Source organism: Ostrinia furnacalis, unplaced genomic scaffold (assembly GCF_004193835.3).
Source record: "Ostrinia furnacalis isolate ACB-3 unplaced genomic scaffold, ASM419383v2 OfSCF2162, whole genome shotgun sequence".
Lineage (NCBI taxonomy): Eukaryota > Metazoa > Arthropoda > Insecta > Lepidoptera > Crambidae > Ostrinia > Ostrinia furnacalis.
The window spans coordinates 9,327-33,247 of record NW_021132401.1 but is presented as its reverse complement, the minus strand read 5'-3'; the positions used below and the strand labels follow the sequence as shown (position 1 = coordinate 33,247).

General features: G+C 38.2%; 2 protein-coding genes across 4 annotated transcripts in view; one reads left to right on the top strand and one right to left on the bottom strand.

Annotated features, from left to right (window-relative positions):
* Positions 1-11,237, top strand: part of LOC114354770 ((E3-independent) E2 ubiquitin-conjugating enzyme) — a 51,027-nt gene extending 39,790 nt beyond the window's left edge. For 2 of the 3 annotated variants that reach the window (XM_028307325.1, XM_028307326.1), the window contains exons 19-25: positions 1,258-1,363; positions 2,393-2,482; positions 4,578-4,696; positions 5,768-5,997; positions 6,555-6,752; positions 7,690-7,840; positions 8,341-11,237. In XM_028307325.1, coding sequence (XP_028163126.1) covers positions 1,258-1,363; positions 2,393-2,482; positions 4,578-4,696; positions 5,768-5,997; positions 6,555-6,752; positions 7,690-7,840; positions 8,341-8,672 — 1,226 coding nt within the window. In that variant the 3' untranslated portion in view covers positions 8,673-11,237. The remainder of the gene's footprint in view (positions 1-1,257; positions 1,364-2,392; positions 2,483-4,577; positions 4,697-5,767; positions 5,998-6,554; positions 6,753-7,689; positions 7,841-8,340) is intronic. The other variant, XM_028307327.1, reaches the window with a different exon arrangement.
* A 930-nt stretch (positions 11,238-12,167) lies between these two features.
* Positions 12,168-23,469, bottom strand: LOC114354773 (transmembrane protein 104 homolog). Its single transcript, XM_028307329.1, has 6 exons — positions 23,392-23,469; positions 22,597-22,809; positions 21,004-21,163; positions 19,556-19,652; positions 18,157-18,365; positions 12,168-13,970 (listed from the first exon to the last, which is right to left on the bottom strand). Exons 1-6 carry the CDS (start codon positions 23,467-23,469, stop codon positions 13,210-13,212), a joined length of 1,518 nt encoding a protein of 505 aa, XP_028163130.1. The 3' UTR covers positions 12,168-13,209.
* Between the last annotated feature and the right edge of the window lie 452 nt (positions 23,470-23,921).

Here is a 23,921-nt window from a genome sequence, read left to right as displayed (position 1 = left end):
ATTTATGTATTTTTAGACACCCTTCTTTCTTTGACTGCTGCCAACAGTTCATTTCCATTGCTTCATTTAATTTATCTTTAAGGCCGGGTAGCAGAGAAAATGGCGAAAATGAGGTTTTCATTTTTCATTTTTGAGGTACTAAACAGTAAAATTAAAGGCTAAGATTTTTATTGGGCATAGTTGAGGATATTTTCTAGGGCTATTAACGGATGGAAACACGATTTGATGAAGTTGACTCGATAGAATAAATTCCCAAAGTTACCTCTATTCGTTTTCTATTTATGGTTTTATTTTTAAAATAAGCGATTTGAGATTCTAAATATATTTTTATTTATTAATAAACAAAAAGACTGAACAAAATTGATGCATGTACTGATTAATGCAATTAACCACATGCAAAGCTTTGTGAATTGCAACAACTATAATTTATTATCCAAGCTCTAAATAATCGCTACTACGAGTAACTGATCATAAAATGTTTTTCCAATCGCTCAAGCTCCCGAGGATCTACCGATAGGTCGGGTGACGTAATCTTGAAATTCTTTTAGCCCGCGCGGAACTTCCGGAAGGTCGGGTGACGCCACGCCTCTTTGAACCGTGTTTACTTTGGCAGTTATATTCCATATTTATTCGATTCTAAAATATATTCCCAAAAATTTTGGAAAGTTGTTTTAATTTGTATCACTTGGATATGATTTGTATTAGAAAGTGCTGTGAGTGTGACGCTTGAACGGAAGGTAGTCAACCTAACCTAACCAACTGCGTATTTCTAAGTGCGTATTTCTATACTGTGTAGCCGCGAGAGCTCTTTGGCGCGCTGTCTTCGGCGAAGTATTGCGCGCGCAGATTTTGACAGCGCGAAATACCTACTTTAGCAGAAATACCAAGCCTTAATATAAAAATGAATCGAAATATGAGTTTTACGCGCATAATTCAACAACGCCTGGTCCAATTTTACCAATTCTTTTTTTTTAATGTTCGTTGAAGTCCAAGGATGGTTTTTACGGCGAGAAAAGTTCGAATAATTTCCGGGGAAACCCTAAAAAATACTCGAAACTTCACCCCTAGGGAGTAAAACGGGGTCCACGTGTACGAAGTCGCGGACGGCCGCTAGTTAATTAATAATTTCTTGATCTTATTCCTTTTCAACTTATAACTAAATGACATAAGAACAAGCTTTGCTCAGTTTGACTCTAGATGGCGCTGTATGAAATGTCTCAAATCTATTTATTTTATTTACCTTTATTATTCTTGCAGCGTCCACTGAGTCAGCCGATGTAGACGGCACCGCTCGCAACGTGTGCTACAAACTGTGCGCGCTCATTCACTCGCAGCTCGTCAAAGCGCACGCCGAAGTTAGCCGGTAAGTCGCACACACATAAGTGGTCACACACACATGAAAGCTCGCGTATATCTTTACAGACGTAGGCGTGGCTAGGAGATGTTAGGTGTCAGTAACACGAGTGATATTGCTGCTTATAATAGACATGGTGACTAACTGATACTGATGTACGTTTAATGATATTATATTATGTGTAAACGATGGCCTCTTCAGAATTAAATTGGGGAGAACAATGTGACGTCACTATTTCTTTTTATCTTATAAATATTTAAATGTAACTAGTATAGACGTTAATGATCCCTATCTTAATACAGCCCCTATTATTAAATGTAATTTTTTCGTGAAGATACCATGAGCATTGTTAAAGACACAATAAAGTTATTTGAATGCTTTTCCTAGGACTAGAAAAGTAATTCTTAAATGTAAAAAAAACTTGATAATTATGTTCATATAATATTGAATGGGCTATCATTAATTCTTGGAGTGATAACTATGAGGCAAACACAGATCAGTTACTGGAAGATCTCCTCCGCCCATTGCAATTTCTCAGAAATAAGATCGCGATTGGATTGTGTATTTATGCCCCAATACTTCGACACATAAGTAGCATATGGGCAAAAGATCTATGCCACTATAATATTGGTGCGACAAGTTTATAAAACAGAACCAGCAATGATTTTCTTAATCAGTTAGTTACACACAGTATGCTAGTATTTTTTGTTTTGTATCATTACACATAGTTGAACTAGCAAATTCAAAATTTCATCATCACAGATTCCTGGCAAAGTGCACAGAACATACTGTGATACCATTTGCAAAGATTGCATAGCAGCACGTCCCAAAGTTTAAGTGTTTTACTTTAACTGTTTTTCTTCAGATTTGTAAACAAAATAAATGTCGAGTACAAGACGGAACCCTAGTTAGAGACAAATAGGTTTCATTTTACTTCTTCAAGTTTTTTTTCTACAGATTCGAAAGCAAAATATGATGAGTACAAGACTGACCCTTAGTTAGAGACAATAAATACAGGGTGTTCGTTTATATTCACAGGAGAAGGCCGCAAGAGCTGGCCGAATTCCTAAACAGCTTAATGAGAATACAAAACGCGCCCGGAGAGAAGTTACCCTACCACTTTTCAGTGTGAGCCTACATTTTATTTTGCTTCCACCATCAACCATTATATGTTAATATTCGTTGTAGAATTTTGTACATGTGTTGCATTATCCCATCTGATTAGGAACTAAACTTTATAATGTTCCATAATTTCATTCGAGAGATGAGTTGAAATCTTTCCTAATACTATTTCTTGGGGATCTTCATGTGACAAGTGAAAATGAATCAATTTTTACTTTTTTTGAAAAGCTCCTATCAAAAGATGACGGTAAAAATTATCTTTTTCCACACATGTACAAAATTTTTATTTGTTTTACTTATTTGCTTTTATTTTAATATTTCTTTCTCATTTCATCACGCTCACTTTTTTATAAATGTGAATAGGACCACACTTCATGTTACCCCTTCCTTGCAAATCTAATCCTCTAATATTATGTTGGGTTTGTATGTGTACATAATTTAATGACCTAGCATAATTTATTATATCTGTATGATCGCTTACACTGTGGGGTACAAAATCATCCTAATAAAAAAACACTCATGGTAATATTTGTTACTAGCGAAATAACTCGCAACACTTATATTAAACAAAGTGATAACTTCTTCGTTTCACCAAAATACAGTTTTATATTATTTTGTATTTATTTTTCATGTCATTTTGTGTCATCTTATAAACAGACTACACTGTGGCAACGTTAAGTAGTTTCTATTGGGTTTTAGTTTAATATTCATATTGTGCATCCATAGTTACTGGAGTAATATGAAATTAAATTTCTTATCTTTAAAAGGGTGCCATTCCGGGCCTGGTATAGTTATTTATTTGCTTTTTCAATCTGTTGGTTCTACAGTGTTAGTTAATCTTTTCGTTTTGATTATTTAAACTATTTATTTATCTAGTAGATGACTCTGTTAAAGTGGTAACCTAATTTCTCTGTTTCCTGAAAGATTTTGTGATATGTCTGTAAAGTTAATTTGATTAGTTTCTTGATAGTTTGTTTAATGTAAGTTTGCGTGAACTGTTGTTTCTGTAACATAGCCCCCATAAGATGTAACTATTACTCTGTGCATGGTATTGTCATAGTGTGATCGGTACGATGTCTGTCATATGTATTCCTAGCTTATGTTGTAATTAACCCAACTTCAGCAATCTTGTTCTATCTCATACTAACTTCGCCATGCAAGTAAATGTTATACAATAACCTGAAGTGTTCGTTCTTATTAAGTGCGACAGAATACAAGTTACGTAATTTACTCACGTAAACGATATTAGGGTTTAAAAATAGACTGTTAGATTAATTATCAGTCCATTTCTCGGTAATAACTAAAAGATGACGCTAGTTTTTGACGTTGATCGCCAATCTTTAGTACAGATAATATCTTCAAAACAAATACGAAAATTCATAAAAAAAAAAGTGCCACAAGCTCGGGGAAAATATAAATCGTATAAATTCGTCGATATTTTGAACTTTCTTCTTCCCGAAATCTATACGTTCTTTATTCTTATACCAACGTAACTGCATTCTCTCGCACTGCAAATTGCATAAGGCTGCGTTTCCACCAAAGACGTGTGATACATGAACAGTGCGAGGAAATCAGTGCATCGCTTTATCTCTTCCATGAATGCTGTGCGAAAAATATGTCAAATGCTAGGATATTTGGCGGATTAATGTGTGCGAAGAATCTTCTGAAATTGCCACACTGCTCCTCACAAACAGCATGGAACTCTGGCACACATCTCTTGCTTGCTTTGAATGTTCGAAGACCTCGCTCCGTTGACCTCTTCTTCATCAAATACCTCAGTTATACTCGATTCGCCGAAGTACCGAAGTTAGCCGAGTGGAGTAGTAAGACACTTCGTATTCCAAAACGATTCGGGCCCTTTGACGCGGGTACTTTATCGACAACAATGGAAAGTCGAGCGCTAAGTTGCTTGAAGCGAAGTGAAGTACTTCGACTAAATTCGACCAACTTCGCGAGTAGTGTAGCTGAGGTATAACAAGGTCGAGCGAGGAATAATCGCATTGGTTTAAGTGCGTACGCACTGCACAGCTCTGGTGGAATCGCAGCCTTATAAACTTTTCTAAATATGCATGGTTTTAAAATGTCCGCTTAACGAATGCAGTCAATACGGTGCGCTGGTGGTGAGCATGGCTGACCAAGACGAAAAGGGCGAGGGCGCCAAGACGACCGGTGATGTCAAGGACGTCACCACAACCACGGCTGCTAACGCAGAGGGGAATGGTTCGTAAACATTGTATTTATTTCTTTCTTTCCTTCTTTCTCTCTTACACACTCACTTGTTTTAATATGCACTGCACACGTACGTACAATTTCAAATACATATTCTACTCTCTCTTACACACACACACACTCTCTCTCTCTCTCTCACTCACACACACACACACACACACACACACACACACACACACACACACACACGACACTCACAAGTAGGTACCTATTTACCAAAGCTATAGTACTTAATTAAAATTGTGTTTGGCATCATAAACTAAATTACAACTGTGAAATTAAATTGGTGGAAGAATTAGCGTCTGTCACACAGTTTAAATGTAACTAGTATAGACGTTAATGATCCCTATCTTAATACAGCTCCTATTGTTAAATGTAATTTTTTCGTTAAGATACCATGAGCATTGTTAAAGACACAATAAAGTTATTGTTTATTATTTATTATTATTATTATTTATCAATCTTAAAGTTCTTCTTCATAATTTCACTGCTGAATATAGACCTCCCCCAATGATTTCCATAATGACAGATTAGTAGCGGTCTGCATCCAGCGTTCTGCTCATTTATGCTATTATGTACCATCCTTAATTGCATCCCACTTAACACCAGGTGCGATTGTGGTCAAATACCAAAAGAAAAATCTTAAGAGAAATTGAATAAACATTGGTTTTTTTCTACTTTCCAGCTATAGTTCCAGCAAAATGGGGAAAATTATCAGTTTTTAAAATCATCAGGTTTTAAATGTAATTATGACGGTATCTATTTTATTTCTTTGCATTTGCAAAGCATGAAGGATTGTACAATCAGAAACATTACGCTGACGAGATAGACAAAGTTCAAAATTCACTGGAATTCCAAACTATCTGAGGTGGAATTGTGTAAAGCAATCGTAATCATTTGACAGTTAATAACGTACGATAAAGTCAGTTAAACAAAGCGTTTGACAGAATAATCGTACGTTATGAACTGACAAATGATTACGATTGCTTTACACAATTCCACCTCTGATTGTAAATGAAATCAAAATCAAATAATGAAATAAAGTATTCTCTAACATTACAGCTCCAGCAACTGAAACGGCGCCCCTAGCTACGGCCGAGGGCTCCGAGCTTGATGCGGAGGCGGAATCCGCCGCCGACCCAGAGGCCGAGGGCGAAGGCTTCTGCGTACTTGAGTCTGCGCCCATTGCGCATCGCTTCCATCTGTCCATGCTGCAGCCCTCAGAACCGAGGAGCTTCTACTCCGCCGTCAAGCGCGAGATCAAACTGCTCAAGAGTGACTTACCTCCTGGAGTAAGTATCAGTCTGATACTTTAGTCCTGTCACTAAGAGACCATCGCGCATCGCTTCCACCTGTCCATGCTGCAGCCCTCAGAACCTAGGAGCTTCTACTCCGCCGTCAAGCGCGAGATCAAGCTGCTCAAAAGCGACCTGCCTCCTGGAGTAAGTTCGTTCATTCGTTTCAGGTAAATGACGTTCTCAGTCGGACAAAGGTCCCCCTTAAGGATTTCCACAAGGACCGATCCTGCATAGCCCGTATCCATTATGCTTCCAGTGACCTTCACCAGATTGCCGGGGGTACCTATTAGGCGTCATGCCAACACTTCGTCTTCCCCCAGGTAAGTACTAGAGTACTAAAGCCTGGTCCGCGCGAGCGATAAGGATGGGTAGCTTGGGGTCATTGGACGGGATTCTACGTGCTCACGGACCAGGCTTTAGAGACCATTGGGCACCGCTTCCATCTATGCTGCAGCTAAAAATGTGTAATTTGTTACGTGCGCGTTGTTAGTTATTTACGTGCGCATCGTGTCTTTGGAATTCACTAACCCCTCTTCTCATTATCTTCCCAGGTGTGGGTGCGAGCTTTCGAGGACCGCATCGACCTACTATCGGTCATGATCGCCGGCCCCGAGAAGACTCCGTACGAAGGCGGGCTGTTTGTGTTCGACGTGCAGTTGGGCGGCGAGTACCCGCGCGCGCCGCCGCTCTGCCACTACCACTCCTACTGCAGCGACCGATTGAATCCTAACCTCTATGAAGACGGGAAGGTGAGACCCCTACATAGCTAGCCAGATGATATAGTGTTCTGTTTACAGCCAGCTAGAAGCTCCAGTCTTTTGTTAACAGCTATCCAGATGCTCCAGTCTCTTGTTGTCAGCTAGCCACATGCTCCAGTCTCTCTATCTTCAGCTAGCCATATGCTCCAGTCTCTTGAGCTAGCCACATGCTCCAGTCTCTTGTCTTCATCTAGCCACATGCTCCAGTCTTCTTGTCTTCAGCTATCTAGACGCTCCAGGCTGCCATGTATTCAGCGAGCCCCTCTAGTCTATTTGTGTTCGTCCCGAGAAGACTCCGTACGAAGGCGGGCTGTTTGTGTTCGACGTGCAGCTGGGCGGCGAGTACCCGCGCGCGCCGCCGCTCTGCCACTACCACTCCTACTGCAGCGACCGATTGAATCCCAATTTGTATGAAGACGGGAAGGTGAGAACCAAGAACCCTACAGGGCTAGGCAGATGATACAAACTTCTGTTTACAGCTATCCAGGTGCTTGAATTTGTTTTCAGCTATCCAGGTGTTCCAGTCTTTTAATTGGTTTTCAGCTTACCAGAAGCTCCAGTCTATTTTCATCTAGCTAGATGTTCCAGTCTTCTATTTTCAGCTAGTCAGATGCTTCAGTCTCTTTTTTTTCAGCTAGCTCTCAGTCTTCAGCCGTCCGATAACCAAATGTTATATCTTTTGTTTTCAATTTCCTAGTTATCTGTCTACAAGTTAAGTAAACGGTTTCTCGATGATAAGAAGGCACGGCAAACTAAGTGGACGGCCCTGACAGGCTGCCGCTATGAAAAAATCACGCTCTTCGCATCAATGCTCCGACGTAGGCCGAGGACACGAGGCGATACACTTCATGATCTGTCAGAATGTGGGTTGTTTTAGAAATTTTAGTGACATCAACAGCATATTTTAATGTTCTTTTTCCATGCTCAGGTGTGCGTGTCGCTGCTTGGCACGTGGTCAGGCCGCGGCGTAGAAGTTTGGGGCAAGGACAGCTCTCTGCTGCAGGTCATCGTGTCGCTCCAAGGACTCATCCTCAACGCCGAGCCCTACTTCAATGAAGCCGGCTACGAGAAGCAGAAGGGTGAGTTTCAATACGACTTTTAGATCTATTGTCATCTACACTATGTGTTCCCAGTTTCCCAGTCCTGCATTTATGAAACAGTGCAATTTTCTATCTTTTCGGAAACAAAAGTAACACATGCGTTTGGATCTATTTTGATCGACACTATAAATCATGCTCCCAGTTCTGCATTTATAAGACAGTGTAAGTGTAATAGTCTTTCTTATCGGAGACAAGACGCTTATTATATGCAACACGTCCACCAAACAAAAAAATACGAAGACAGTTTTATCGCAAAAATTAAACTTCGATCCTCGACCTAAAGACATTATTTTTCAATAAAACGGTTCCCGAATTTTTTTGTTTTGTGGCCATCTTGCATTTAATGAGCGATAGAATAATTCATGCGATATGTGTTTGCTTAGGTGTAAGTTACGTTCATGTATTATAATTCGCAATTACCCACCTTATTGTAGATGTACTGCGGTAATGCTTCAGTTTGCTCGTTTCGCTCATTCCAGGCACCCAACAAGGCAAGGAGAACTCTCGCATGTACAACGAGATGGTTCTCTTGAAGCTCGTCCAATCCATGACCAAGATGGTGATGAACCCGCCGGAGCCTTTCCGCGAGGAGATCCTGCGGCACATGCGCGCCAACGCCGCTGCGCTCTGTCTCCGGCTCGAAGGACTAGTGGCGCTATCCGCCGGGACTAACACATCTCCCGTGCCTCCTCCTGATTATCCCCTTGTGCCCGCTTCCCGCGGCTTCTGCCTCACTCTCCGCTCATCCCTCGAAGCTTTCCGCAACGCGCTCCGCCGAAACGATATCCCTGTGCCTCCCTCGGTGTTATAGCCTCGCGTCCCCGCGCCTTAGCTCTACAAACACTACAGCCCCGCCTCGGAAGCGCTCGCGACCGCAAGCTATCTACGGTAACGTAAACACGTGCCCGGCGAAGCGATAGTACTTGTCACTTGACGAGCTTGGCTTCATTGGGCATGCCACGTGACATTCCTATAGGAAATTTTCAAAACGATAAAATATTTGCGAATTTCTTTAAAATCAATTTTATTAAATTATCGAGTCGTTCGGATTAGGTTAATGCATACGTGTAAAAAGAACTAAAGCAATAGATACGATGCGTTTGACAGCTCATGACAATACGCCAAGTCGCTGGTGGCATGGCCTCGTTCTTCTGGCCTGGTCAACTATTCGAGACTTATTAACGTCTTTAACTTTCCAAGCTAGGGTTAAGCATATTGGTATATATTGTGGCTGTCTATAATAATGCACTGTTTTAACTATAACAACTTGGTTGGTCGGTTAGCACAATTAGTTATAATCAAAAGATATGTATGTAGTCATTACCTAGTTAAAAAATACTCCATAAACAGCTTTCATAATCACTGTAAATCCGCCTACCATTAAGTACGCCGCACCTTTGGAGAAGTTAGAAAGTCTAACTAATGTAGCTCAGAAATTCTGAAGGCAAACGCGTACTTCATAGTAGTTTTTGTTTCGAGTACTTATGCTACCGTAGAACGTAAAACGTTAGGCTAGGTTTACACAAGAACACCAAGCACTACATTGACACTAGTGAGAAATGTACATAGCAAAACCAATCAAATTGTTTGCTGTAAAGACGTGATTCACTAAAACATTGGAGCGTGTCGATTTGCATAGCACATCACGGTCTATACCACTTTGATCACCCAGGTGATCAAAGTGAACTCCAGACGACACTTTGGTGTCCTTTGATCAGCCATGAATAAGAAGTCCACTTTGATCACCCAGGTGAGTGGAGTGGAATAGATCGTTTGTTCCTTATGTACATAATTGAAATCTACTGGTTTTTTCAACTCGTTTTTTTGCCCATTCAGGGAATAGGTTTGCCGACCGTGTAAGCCTAGCCTATAATCGCCGCGTGCGATCCCGAGCGCGCCGACGCTTGCGCACGGGCGTGCCTCGCTGAACTCTCCTTACAAATCTAATATCGTAGTCATAGTATTTATTGTGATGTACCTTTCGATAGGAATATTATAGATGTTCGAGCCGTCGGGTAGATATAGTTACTGTATAGTTGTCGCAATTCACGAAGACGAGTGAGCTTTACATGTGTGGTGGCTCGCTACTGTTCGTTTTTCAAGTTTTGATAGACATTACACTATCGTTATGTGCATATACACGTACACACACAAGTAAAGCTCACTCGCCTTCGTGAGTTGCAAGAACTATATTTTCTTGTTTTCTCACGTAAATTGAAACACGTCCCGGGTGACACTTGAGACTTGAGTATTAATCCGACGCGAGAACGTCCGGTTGCTTCGTATTACCGGCGAATACGAGCCCAACCTGCTCTCACTTGTAATTAATAAAATTCTAAATGAAATATTCGATCTTATGCGAATAATATGATTATTAGGTTTATTAATGAATAGATTAATAATATTATTTATTTGTTAAAAAGTAACTAGTACTTTTAATTCATCGTACAGCGCTATTGCAGTTAGTTTTTACGAGTACTTATTGGAATTATATTTTCAAGCCGAAGCTATTGCTCTCATTGGTATTTTGCTACACTAATATTATTATTACGATACAGACAGGTAATATTGATAGTCTTACGTGTAGACTTTTGTTTCTGTTACATTACGTTTTGGTAAAGTCGATTTTCATCACGTGTAAGAATGTATGAGTATAATGAATGTCCATTAAAGTTTTTTTTTATATGTGTAATGTGTGTAAAAAGCATTCACTCATTTTTATGTAATTATAGTTTATATTTTTTTGTTTTTATTATAGCGGGAATATTTGATTTGTATTGTATTATTGAGCTATACACACTTTTAAATTTCGATGTTTTAAATGCAGTACATATAATTTAGATTAGTTTTAGTTGCTATCCAAGATCTTTATAAACGGTGTTCTCAAAAATTAAATCTCAATTGAAATTTTGCTAAAGTTAGTTAAGCTTTACGGATTTAGTACAGTCGTGTAATTTATATAACTATAAGTATTATTATGGTCTCTTGAGATTATTGAAAATGTATATAAAAACGATTTCTATCTTAGCTTTGCATGTGAAATATTGAATTAAACTCGATAAAACGTTTCTTACGCGACTGTACTACAGCTTTTACAGAAAACATCTAAAATATTTAACATCCTCGCCCCGTGGGCTGTGCTAAGTTAGTGAAACTAAATTTTCTGGTCTCAAACCTGCTTTTTGAAGGGTAAAATTTTCCTTTGTTGGTTGGTTAGTGCTTGTAGAGTGAACATCGCCCGTCCCGCGGCTGCACAAATACAATGTAACTTCATGCCAAAGTCAATTGAGCTATGAAAGGCTTTTGTCGCTTTGTACGCGAGATAAGTGACAACTATGTATAATGATGATAAAATAAATAATTCTTCAACCTTGAACTTGGTTTTATTTATCACATTTTATACTCTTCAACTCACAGGAAAGATGAAAGTTAATAGATAAGTTTCTGACAAATAAAACGACGTGAATGAAACGCTCAAAATAAAATATTTATTCGATTACAAAAAATACACACTGTTTTATTTAAAAATATGTTCAGTCATTTATAACTTAAATGAAATGGTTTACGCTATCACAGTAAAATTAATATTGACAGATTTTTTAAGTGATTATAAAAATTTGTTTAGAAAAAAATGAATTATCTTCACTATGTATCACATTATAATATTTATTATCTTTTTCTCACTAATAATAGTAAATGAGCCGGACATTTGTTTTACTATACCTTTTAAATTAATATTGTCTATTTTAATGTTTGTTGGGCTAATGCATATTTATCAAAAATATAAATACATATTTTTATATCGTTTTTCAAGTAATATGACCATTTACATAAGATAAAATCTAGGTAGATATCACTGGCAAAAGTGGAATATTTTATATTTAAAATTTCAAATGATAATATTACAATGCAAGTTTTAAATCAATTCTAGAACAATATGTAAGTAAGTTAAAATATTTAAAAAAATGCATTTCACTATTTTGGCGTGGTTTTGGTTCATAACATTTTAGGGCCGATTTTTCAATCGTCAGATATCTTTTAACTGAAGAATAACCTTGTCATTTTGACATATTTCCCATAATAAAACTATCAGAGTGCCAAACTTATTCTTTAGTTAAAAGTTATCCGACGATTGAAAAATCAGCCCTTAGTTGAATAAAAATATTGCTCGATTTACAAAATACAGCAGTAAATAATCTTAAAATAACTTAAAAAATAAAAAATACAGCTGCGTATAATACCTACACTTAATTTAGTTTAGAAATTGGATTAAGTTTTACTATTTCTAATTTGGCCTTTCAAATCGTGAATACTTTTGAGTTTAACCCAACTTGACAGTGATGTTGGATTTAAAGCATTTTCACCCGCATTAAGAAACGATGTTCAAAATTCGATTCTCTCAAGCACATACTTTTATGAATGACTGAATTTCAATAGTAAATCAATCGATAGACTGGGCAGGATTTTTTCTTGAGTTTGAATCTAATTATTTCATAATACGGGCCTTACTGCTCCATATTTTTTAAATACGATACCCCTAATTCGTATATAATAATTAATAGGTAATAAAATCTAAACTACACTTAGGAAGACATGCATCTTACTTGTGCGTGTTAAATAATTCAATTTCAAAATACTTTAAAATAGTTACTACTAAAATAAAAAATTAAACAACCTGCATGTTTGTTCAGCCGTTCCAGTAGGTAAATGAAAGAAATGTAAATAAAATCACTATGACACCGTCATGGCGTAGGTGGAGAATGCGACTACGCAACTGTAGCCAAATTTAGAGAGTACTTGAATTTAATAAATACACCTAAATTATAAATAATGACATGTTTCAATAGATAGCTTCAATATCCGAGAACTTTTTCAAGACTCGTTCCTATATTAAAATGTAACCAACTAGTACCTAACGTTGATACTATAAACTCAAGCTAGGAACTGTCTACTATTGTACCTTTTTATTATAATATAAGGACCAGTAATATCATTTTATTTCAGCTTTCCCAAGCCTTAAATGAACAGAAAACACCCGGTCAAGTAACTTCGTCCTAGGGACAGACGCCGGGATCGATAACAAAACCGACTTGATAATTTATTACTGACATACAAACCGACAAGGCCAAATTGACTTGTTTTCACAAATCGATCAAAAATACAAATCCTAGTTCGTTATCTCATTATTTCAACGCAAATTAGATAATTAAAATGCTAATAGGACCGGTGGAGCACCATTTTCGTCTATCAATAGCGATATAATATGTTTACTCATTCGGTCTTATCATACCGTACGGACATATCATTTATGAAACTTTATATTGCGCCAGGCTTTTCCAACATTACTGTCATGATTTCTTTTGGAACATGTTGACAGAGACTAATATTATGCAGACGAAAGACCACAGTAGCACAAACACTGCCCATGCAACGTTAGAGAAGGGACTCTTATACTTGTTCACCACTCCTAGCCCTAGTAAATTGATACAGTGCCGCCTAGCGGATATCACTAGAAACGTTGGGATCAGATACTGTATCCCGGTGCCTGCGTATGACCCCGTAAACTCAATGAGAATGCTTATATCTTCTAAGAAATACGTCAGCAGCAGCGGAGGAGTCACCGTCACGATTGGAAAGAGTAGCTTCCTCAGCACGAAGTTGTACGACTCCAACCTAGTTGTATCTAAGAAGAGACTTTGCAGGTTGTTTCTTAAAGTGATAGCTATGATTGGGAAGCTAGTTGACAAAGTAAAGACTGGGAAGAGAGCAAGGAAGTACTCGACGATTTCTAGGAATATGTTCTCGTTGTCTTTTGGGACAAAATTGAGTGTGTAGAGGTCGTTAAGCCGTGCGAAAGCGAAGGCTCCGGTGAATGCTAGAAGGAGATAGAAGACGCTGATGAGTGCGTAGTCTAGAGCGAGATGGAGGCCGAGTTGGTTCTTGCCCCGGATGGGGCTGACGAGGCCGGGGAGGGAATGGTGGCACATGAAGGAGTAGACGCAAGCCCCGAATAGCGTCGGCATGCCCGTGACGTCAAAGGCCGGCGGGTGGCCTTGAGGCCCTCGCCCGATGAGCAGATGAATCGCCATTGAGATCATTATCGCGAACGCTGTAAAAGAAAATGTTTGTTATTAATAATCAATTGGCCCAAAATTTCTAGGTAATATGACAAGACTAGCTTTTGCCCGCAGCTTCAACCGCGTGAAATTTTGTGTCACAGATCGGCATAAATTATAGCCTATATGTTAATCTGGGTTACAAACAATAATACTGTAAAGTTTCAACAAAATCCGTTCAGTAGTTTTTGCGTGAAAGAGTAACAAACATCCAGACATCCAAACTTTAGCATTTCTATACAGGGTGGAAACGATAAGTGATCTCACTCGATTATTTCTAAACCATACAAGATATTATAACCCAAAATTCAATGTTTCCAGCTTCCATACTCAATGTATGACGACGACACAAATTAGAATGTGTAATATTTGTTAAATAATAAACTCAAAAAGTCGATTAAATAAACTCGTGACTTGCATCTTATTTAAAATTGTTTGTGAAATCATTAGTTTTAGGCTTTATTTGCTATAAAATTTATCAAGAGATGAGTGCCATGACTGTGATAGTACTAAATGTATGGAAGACGGAAACATTGAATTTTAGGATAGATCCAGTTTATTCAGTAATTTGATATTGATACCGTTGGATAGAGCTCGTAAAGCACTTTTAGAATCAGTAACCAGTTTTACGACATCTTGTGTAGTTTTTAAAATTATGTAACTTTACCAAATGTATGGAAGCTGGAAACATTGAATTTTCGGATTGTTCCAGTTTATTCTGAAACCTATTATTAACACCGTTTGAAAGAGCTCATGAAGCACTTTCAGGATCAGTAACCAGTTTTTCGATATATTGTATAGTTTAGAAATAATCGGGTGAGATCACTTATCGTTTCCACCCTGTATACAGGGTGTTTCTTGTAAGGTGTCAAGCCGAAGGCAGGTGATAGGTGAAGACTAGACCTATTGATTTCACCCCCATGTATGTTCTACGATTTTTCTTAGTTTAGAAGTTATCGTTAATTTTGTGATTTTTTCAAATTTCAGGACCTAGTGGCTTAATTTTTTTTTATCTTTTTTTTTGGGTTGACTTTTCTCAGATTTCTTTTTTTTGACAGATTCCCTATTAAGTGCAGATATTTGAAAAAAATAATCACCTTCCTATCTTTAATGCAAGATACAAAATTTTCGCTAGAAACATAAAAAATATGCTTTTAGCAGAACATTCTAAAATTTTCAATTGAAATGTATGAGAAAAAAAAAGAATTTCCATAGGTCCAAAATATTTTAAAAAACTGCGCAGTTTTCTAAACTTTCATAATAAAACAAAAAAGCATGTACTTAATAGGCCANCAGAGATACCCATTCCCAGCGGTTTCCATAGTAATCGGAATAGGTTGTGTAATTCTTTCAGGCAGTGCATTTTCGCATGTCGCGTGCGCTATGGAAACCGCTGGGAAGGGGTATCTTTGTTTAACAATTACGTCGAAACTAATAGACGTAGACTAATAAACTTACATTCGTTTTGTAGAATAGCTCAAATACTAATAATAAAATGCAAATAAAACATACCTTAACGACCTGGTTTTTCTCGTGTTGGGAAATAACTGAAAAAGATGTGAAAAAAATCGTGTTTATTTCTAATTAAATCCGTTCTTACACCCTTAAAATGTATGAAACTTGTATCTGTTTTCTACTTCTACTAATAGATAATTTTATTGGCTATCGCATGATAAAAAAATTTTTGCTTATTAATGTTAAACTACCCACGCTATCACTTGTTTTTGAAGGAAAAGGTGAAAACTTAAAATTAAAAACTTAAGTCCTTGTAAATATGCGAGAAATGGGTCAAGCCCCAAATTTAAAGTATTTTCACCGATAAAATTGTCCATAGATTACGCCCTTAAAGTTTGATCACTACATGCCCGGACACACTGTATAAAAGAAAGTCGTGTTAGTTACTTCGCTTATAACTCAAGAACGGCTGAACCGATTTAGCTGAAAATTGTCAGGGTACCTCCCTAGAGCCAGGAGAAGGACATAGGATACTTTTTATCCCGTTCGAAATAAAAAAAAAGTCTGCTTATTTATTGCCATTAAGGCGGAACAAAGTTCGCCGGGTCAGCTAGTATAATATAAGTAGGACTAAGCCTACTTCTCGTTCCCAGAACTACGACTCCCATATAGCCAATATTTACAGTTTGGCTTTTGATTAAACCCAAACAGAACCAATTAATTACCAAGTACACTAAAAAATATGTCCCTCAGTGTTCACTACACTAACATTTGCTCCACAACTGCTGTGAGCAATGTAGTCAAAGCGGCTATCAAAGTTTATTCATTACATTAATTAAATAGTCATTAGGATCCCATTCATAAGTGGCATCACAGAAAATAGCCAATAATGCTGATAAGAATAACCTAATTTACTGGTACAGTCAGCGTCAAATATTTCGAGACATCTAAAGTGGCCAAAAAGTCGATAACATTTACATCCTTATTCCAATTAGACGTGTTGCGAACATATTGGCTACTTAGGGTGTCACCAACTACATATTAGATGCTGACTGTACTTCTTCTTCTTTTCAGCCAAATGACGTCCACTGCTGGACAAAGGCCTCCCCCAAGGTTTTCCACAATGAACGGTCCTGCGCTGCCCGCATCCAGGCTCTTCCCGCGACCTTTACCAGATCGTCGGTCCACCTAGTAGGAGGCCTGCCCACGCTACGTCTTCCAGCCCGTGGTCGCCACTCGAGAACTTTCCTGCCCCACCTGCCTGCTGACTGTACAGACAGAACAGAATCTCTAAATATATCACACATCACACATGTAAGAATGTCAAGTACATGGTCCAAATAGGAGACCTCTAATCGTTAAATGGTTCTGCAAAGATGATATTAGAATTTCCCACTTTCCAGCCATTATAACATAGCTAACACGGGTGACATAAGCACTAAGCGAGTTCAAGGTCGGCCGCCATCGAAACCTGTTGTGGACGCGTGACGTCTACCGAATCGGCGCACATTTTCGCAGCTTTCATACCTACCAATGTTACGCCCGTATTCACAAACACTATGAAGTCTCACAGTGCGCGTGGACGCACAGGGTGACACACGAACCAATCAGAGCTCTATTCAACGCCGTGAGTTCGATTCAGCAAGCAGCATGTTGTTGAAAAATAGAGCCTATTACAACTAACATAAGATACCGCGGTTTCTTTTTTGATACCATGCTTTTCCATCCATTGAAGACTTATGTTTTAAAAAAACTTACAAATTGTAACCTTAAAATCGTGTGTCGCACAATAAAAAAAATCTGTACAAAACCGTCAGAATCACATAGGAAAAGCCGTAGACCCAAAGTAGTTCCTTTATAAAAGAGAATATCAATTGAATTGGGCTCTTAGGTTTTCTACTGCACACAGAAGAAACCACAAGCTAAGACTAGATTCCTCGTAAAAGAAACAAAATAAATTTTATTCCAGTAGCAAGACAAGCAGTCACTTATATTTGCTTACAAAGGTAAGGTGCCCAAATGGGCACTCCGTTTTAGGAGTCCCGGCACACAAAGCAATAATCTCGGCCGAACGTGAGGTGAGTTTGCAAGTAGGGATTGGGGATCATAAACATAAAATGAACTTAAAAAAAAAGAAGACAAGTTTTATTTTCATACGCTTCCATCAAAGGGATTGTGAAGGCACATTTTTTCTTGTTTACGATACATGTCATTGTTATTGGAAAAATATTTTATGAAGGCCCACATTTGATATAGAAAATACAAACCTAGCTAGTTACTAAAATAGTAGTACTTACCATAGGAAGTTCCGTGCACAGGCGTATACAGGATAGAATTGAAATAGTTGGCATCCTTTTAATATAATTATGACTCTACTCATGATACAGAGTACCTATATTCCTCAAATATGAGACAAATCCAATGAGTTAACCCCTTAACCAGGCTCAAAAAAAACATTGGTTCAAACGTATCTTCACAGCATAAAGTTCAAATTGATGTGGGCTCTATGGCCACCAGAGCCTGGTTAAGGGTTAAAATGGTCATCACTCACCTAACCACCTCATGCCCGAGGTAAACAGCTGTAGATACTTGGTCTTCTGTACGTTGAAGAAGACTAAAGGCCCCATAGCGCCCACAAACGTCAGCAGCGCTATCCGGTACACTTCTAGCCGGGAGTACGTCTGAAGGTTGACCAAATATTATCATAACCTTCTAATAACTCACCTAACCACCTCATGCCCGACGTAAACAGCTGTAAGTACTTCGTCTTCTGCACGTTGAAGAAGACAAAAGGCCCCATAGCGCCCACAAACGTCAGCAGCGCTATCCGGTACACTTCTAGCCGGGAGTATGGCTGCAGGTGTGACGTGGCGTTGAAACACGGCAGCTCGTCCCACTCGCTTGGGTCTGTCATGTTGGAAGGCACTGAGGAGCTGGTAAAGAAAGGGGGATCGTTATAATGACAGAGGATGACGGCAGATGACAGGTTGATCTAAACGCTGTGCCATCCTTTGTGCTTGTATTAGGATAGGAACAACCAAAGTGTAAGTTTACTTCTTTTTGTTGCGAAAAAGCATTACAAATAAGTACATAGGACGTCACTGTGTTTAGTAGTCTGCAACAGGTACAGTCTAGTCAAAATGACGAAACTGTCAAATGAAGACAAAGTCAACATTATAATAAAGTTGATCATCTGCTTATGCTATTTTATTTCATTACTTTTTTATGCTTACAAAAAATTATTTTTAAAGACACAGTGACGTCACTCGTCTTTGTCACACTATGTATAACATCAAATTAATTATTCTTTTATTAAGAGGGTCGTAAGTTTTGTAACATACTGTAATATTCACAGTTGAGCCTTAATATGAATACAGGTCGAAACCCTCGTTTCATACGTTATGAGCCGTCATATACATGAACCATGATTAAACTATTGTTTCAAACTATTGTAAGAAGAAAATAAAACTACAAAAAAAACTGGTTCTTAGGTTACAAATAAGGTTTTATAATTGATATTTCCAAATTCAACTACAAATTTTACTCCACTAAGTAAAAATAGACGTCTGGGACAAATTAAGAGTTTGTTATACGTCACTGAGTACGCCTGAACAATACTGGAGTCACACTTGGTTAAATATGTGTGTTACATTTGCGCACTCAGAGACAATGCTTTTCATAATAACACTTTATTTTAATTGACGAAAACCGCCACTGGCACGCCCAAAGGCCAACTGGTAGAGATATTCAGTTCCTTACATTTATAAGCGTACCTTAGCGTCTATATCTGTCACGTATACAATAAGTATAACTTTAAAATTATTTTCAGAGAGAGAGAAGCGTATAAAGTTGAATAAGCTTTAAGGCGAAAATCAGTCAAATATCAAAAAAATTGTAAATTACCAAAACTTGACCGAACTGAGAAGCGAACCTGGGACACCATTACTCATAGCCTGTCATCGCAACACTGCACAATCCGGTCGAAATTATTTATAGTTATTATACTAACATTGTTGTATAACAGAGTACAATCTAATAAATACAATGTATAAGAAGAGAATGCATGCTAGTTAGATTACGAAATATTAAAGTAAGTGTGATGCCAAATATTGCAAAATCTTACCACACCACGTCCATAATAGACTTGGCCACGGCTGCGGAGTATATGGACAGATCCCCATACAAATACACGCAGAGAGTGCAGTAGAACATGATCCTCCCTGCCAACAAACATTTGGAGTTACTCGTATTTATAAATAAATAAATAAATAATAAATAAATCTTTGGACAATTTCTGCCCGGCCGGGAATCGAACCCGGGACCTCTCGGCATAGTAGTCCGTTCTGAACCACTACACCAAACGGTAGACGAAACGACGACGTATTTGTTTATTTTCATTTCACATGGCGCATTCGTTCGTTCATTCGTTTCAGCCGAAAGACGTCCACTGCTGGACAAAGGCCTCCTCCAAGGATTTCCACAAAGACCGGTCCTGCGCCGCTCGCATCTAGGCGCCTCCCGCGACCTTCATCAGATCGTCGGTCCATGGATGCTACGGATGGCGCATAAATAGGCGCATTTGCACTTAGGTGAATGCTTTTAATAAAATCTCGCGCGGTTTCTAAAATGGTTACATTGTAAGTTTTCGCGTGGTGTTTAATTTAATTTGGGGCTAGATGGGGCTGTGTGAAATTGTCCAGAGATATTTATATTATAATAGAGTTTCAGAGATAAGAGAAAACACTTCTTAGCTCTTAGGTGCTTCTTTTAGAGAAGAGATAATTTTCTTAGTTTACTGCTGTGGCGACCACGGACCGGAAAACGCAGTGTGGAAGCACTATGCCTCATACTCAATGGACTGACGATTTAATGAAGGGCGCGGGAAGCATCTAGATGCGGGAACCGCAGGATCAGTCATCGTGGAAATCTTTGAGGGATACCTTTGCCCAGCAGTGGACGCTTTTTAGCTAGTGCTGCTGTATGCGGGTGTCTATAGTCTAATTGAGTTTTAAGACTAGAAGTGTTCTTTTAGGTAAGAGATAGTTTAACCGCCTCTATGGTCTAGTGGTAAGACCACCTGCTTCAGAAGCAGAGGCCCGGGTTCAATTCCCAATGGGGGCAGATTTTTCTGTTCGATTTGCTTGTTCTAAGCCCGCCTGGCTAGCTACCACCATTTTACCTAAGTCTGTCGCCATAACAACAATGTTAACAGCATTGTTGTGTTCCGGCAGTTAGAGGTAAGATAGCCAGTTCCTCCGTGATTGAGGATTCCGGGTGAAGCTCGCTTCCATCTTCGGCCTGATCGTCACTTACCATCAGAAAATAAGATAAGTTTATTAGTTTATATAAAAAAAGATAAGTTTATTAGTTTATACTGCCGTGGCGACCACGGACCGGAAAACGTAGTGTGGAAGCACTATGCCTCATACTCAATGGATTGACGATTTAATGAAGGTCGCGGGAAGCATCTATCAGGATCGATTTTGCGGAAATCTTTGAAGGAGGCCTTTGTCCAGCAATGGACGCTTTTTAGCTAAAATGATCCTGTAAAATGCTCATTTAACAGCTTACCTGTCTTATTGAAGAACAGGTTGGCCATTTCTCCGAGTTCCACGCGACGGTCGAGGCTGTAATACCGAGAGGGTATGGATTCCCCGCACACCAGGGGCTCCTCCAAGTCGCCTTGGTGTTGTGACGTGGTTGCCTCGTCATCCGAGTCGTGGTCTTGGATCTAGAGGCGATGTGTGCGTTAGTTTTTTAATAAATAAAAGGATTAGTCTTAAAAACGCTTCCGCACTTGAAAAAACTGTTTTCGCGAAAGTTTATAAACACTACAGTCAAGTATTACCATGCTACAGTAGCTGAAACTTTATCTTGTCAATTTCTTTAGGTTTCACTTAGCCTAGACGCAGCTCGCAGACCACCAACTTTTAGTTGGCCGTTAGTTGGGTCGGGCTGTTAATCAGTATAGAGATGTATGAAGGTGCGCACATTACGCCGATTTGGTACCGGCCGATTCTTTATACAAATTAGAACCGGGCCCAACTATCGGCCAACTAAAAGTCGGCGGTCTGCGCCTAGGCTTGATTGATTCTCATTTTCGTCGCGTTTAAACTAGGTACTCAGCTTTTGCCCGTGCTTTCGCCTGCTCGATTTCTATTAGCTGACGACTCTTGCGATCCTATCTTTCAAAACCCTATGACTTTTCTCAGGTCTCCTTTTATCTAATTTGATTTACTTGTTTAAGCATGAAAAGGTAACAAACAGACAGAATTACTTCCGCATATAAATATTAGTTTTAGCATTAGATAGATGTGAGTCTTCAATCACATTCGTCAATTATTATAAGTGCGCGACTGCGCGTTCATACTAACGCGTAGTTAGATCGAAGCTAACGGTAAAAACTCGTTACCGCTATCAAGTTACCATAAATTACTTTGCTTAGAAATCTGTAAAACACAAAGCTTCAGAAAAAATTACAACAGATACAATTATTCTCGTAAACGAAATTAGCATGAAATCTAATTAGGAATTAATTAGATATCAACTCCCAAAGCAAAACTTTACTTATTATTTCTGCAAGAAAGTGTAATCAAATGAATTATTTTACGACTGATAGTTGTTTTTATTACTAAAATGGCCTTGTAACTAAACATGTGTGGTAGTATATGCATGGAAAATGTATTGAAAAACACATTTTGCACTACCTACTCTATTATGTACTTCTCCAAGTTTCAACTGCTTAGAATGAAGTTCACTAATTAAGTGTTATTTTTTCATGCCATTATAAATGAAGATGGGTATATAAAATGAGGTGTATAAGACAAAATATCCTGGCAATTAGAGAGCAAGGTGTAACTCTAGTATAGTTTACCAATCTATTTCAATATACGAACAGTGCAGATTAAACAAATTACATGATGATATAGAAATACTGATGACAATGATATTTTATAGTTAGCTAGCATTTGCCCACGGTTTCACCCGCATGAAATTTAGTTTGTCACAGATCGTCATTAATTATAGCCTATATGTTATTCTGGGTTATAAACAATAATACTGTAAAGTTTCATCAAAATCCATTCAATAGTTTTTGCGTAACAAACATCCAGACATCCAAACTTTCGCATTTATAATATTAGTAGGATTAATAATGATACTCACACTCTCTCTCTTTATTGCCTGCAGTCTTTTCCATTTGAATACTGCATTGGCACAAGCCATAGTCTCGATGACATAAGTTACATTTAAATAACTCATGAACGCAAGGAACACCAGTGAAATGGTGCTGAGACCCCATCCTGCACGGGCGAAAGCTGCTGGCAACGTTAGGGCTCCTGTGCCCACAATTAAATTAAAGATGTAAATCAACCCCACCTAAAAAAATTACAATTTAATTACTTTTGTGTACTTATGTACTCACTACCAAGTTGTATTAACAATAATTAACATACATTACTATTAAAACAAATTTTATGAAGGACTAGATAGGTAATAGAAATAGAATAGGATTTAAATAGTACCTATACTTAAAATCTTCAAGTCTTGGAAGTAGGCAAGTAATTTGTTACTATTGCAGTGTTTTTAACAGTAAAATTGAACACTGTACTGTGGGTATGAGATGTCCTGTAGAAATAACAATAAATTGGTAATGTATGAAAATACAAGCCAAGAAGTACAGAATCTGTACTTACTTCAGATTAGTTCAGATCAAACCTATACTTAATGAGCCATTCATAAAAATTACTTGGATAATTTTCGCCTTTCTAATTGAATATAACACTACCTTTATTTATAAGAAGTTTATAAGGTCACAAAGGGTAGTCTTAGAAAACCTGCGCCAACAATGCAGTTCGTCATTGACGGGTTAAAATAAATCAAGATCACACGTGGACAATAAGTCAATAAAGTGCAGCATAAATGTAATATTTATCCAGTTGATAATAACTATTTACTCACCCACACAGAATATTGATCCCCAGCCTCAGTGAGAGGCATTTTTAGAATCCTCCTCAGACCACGAAAACGGCGGGGCATATTAGAGAAAACGAACACGACATAGCTGCCAGATAACTGATACAGCAATGGAAAAATGTTTTACAATTATTCAATTGATAATGTAAAAGTTAACGATAACAGTAAAATCATAACGAATCACCAGTTGGTTTATTATTTACAACACCTTGGCGAAGTTGGCTAACTAAATGACACTAATGACAGCTGACTGACAGCCAGTTCTACCCATGAAGCTACAGATAAAAATGGAGGCCACACTCCGAATACCTACTTGAAGCACAAACTAAGTATCACTATCTCGCTCTCTGTGGGCAGACTCGCTCTTTCTAAATAAACAAAAAATATAAAATTGCTCAAATTCAATGAATCCAATGTAAAATCTTTATTTCTTGACATAGGTATAATTAAAAATGATAAGTGTAATTACTGGTAAAACGTTTTAGGAAGAAATTAATGTAAAAAATGTGAAAAAT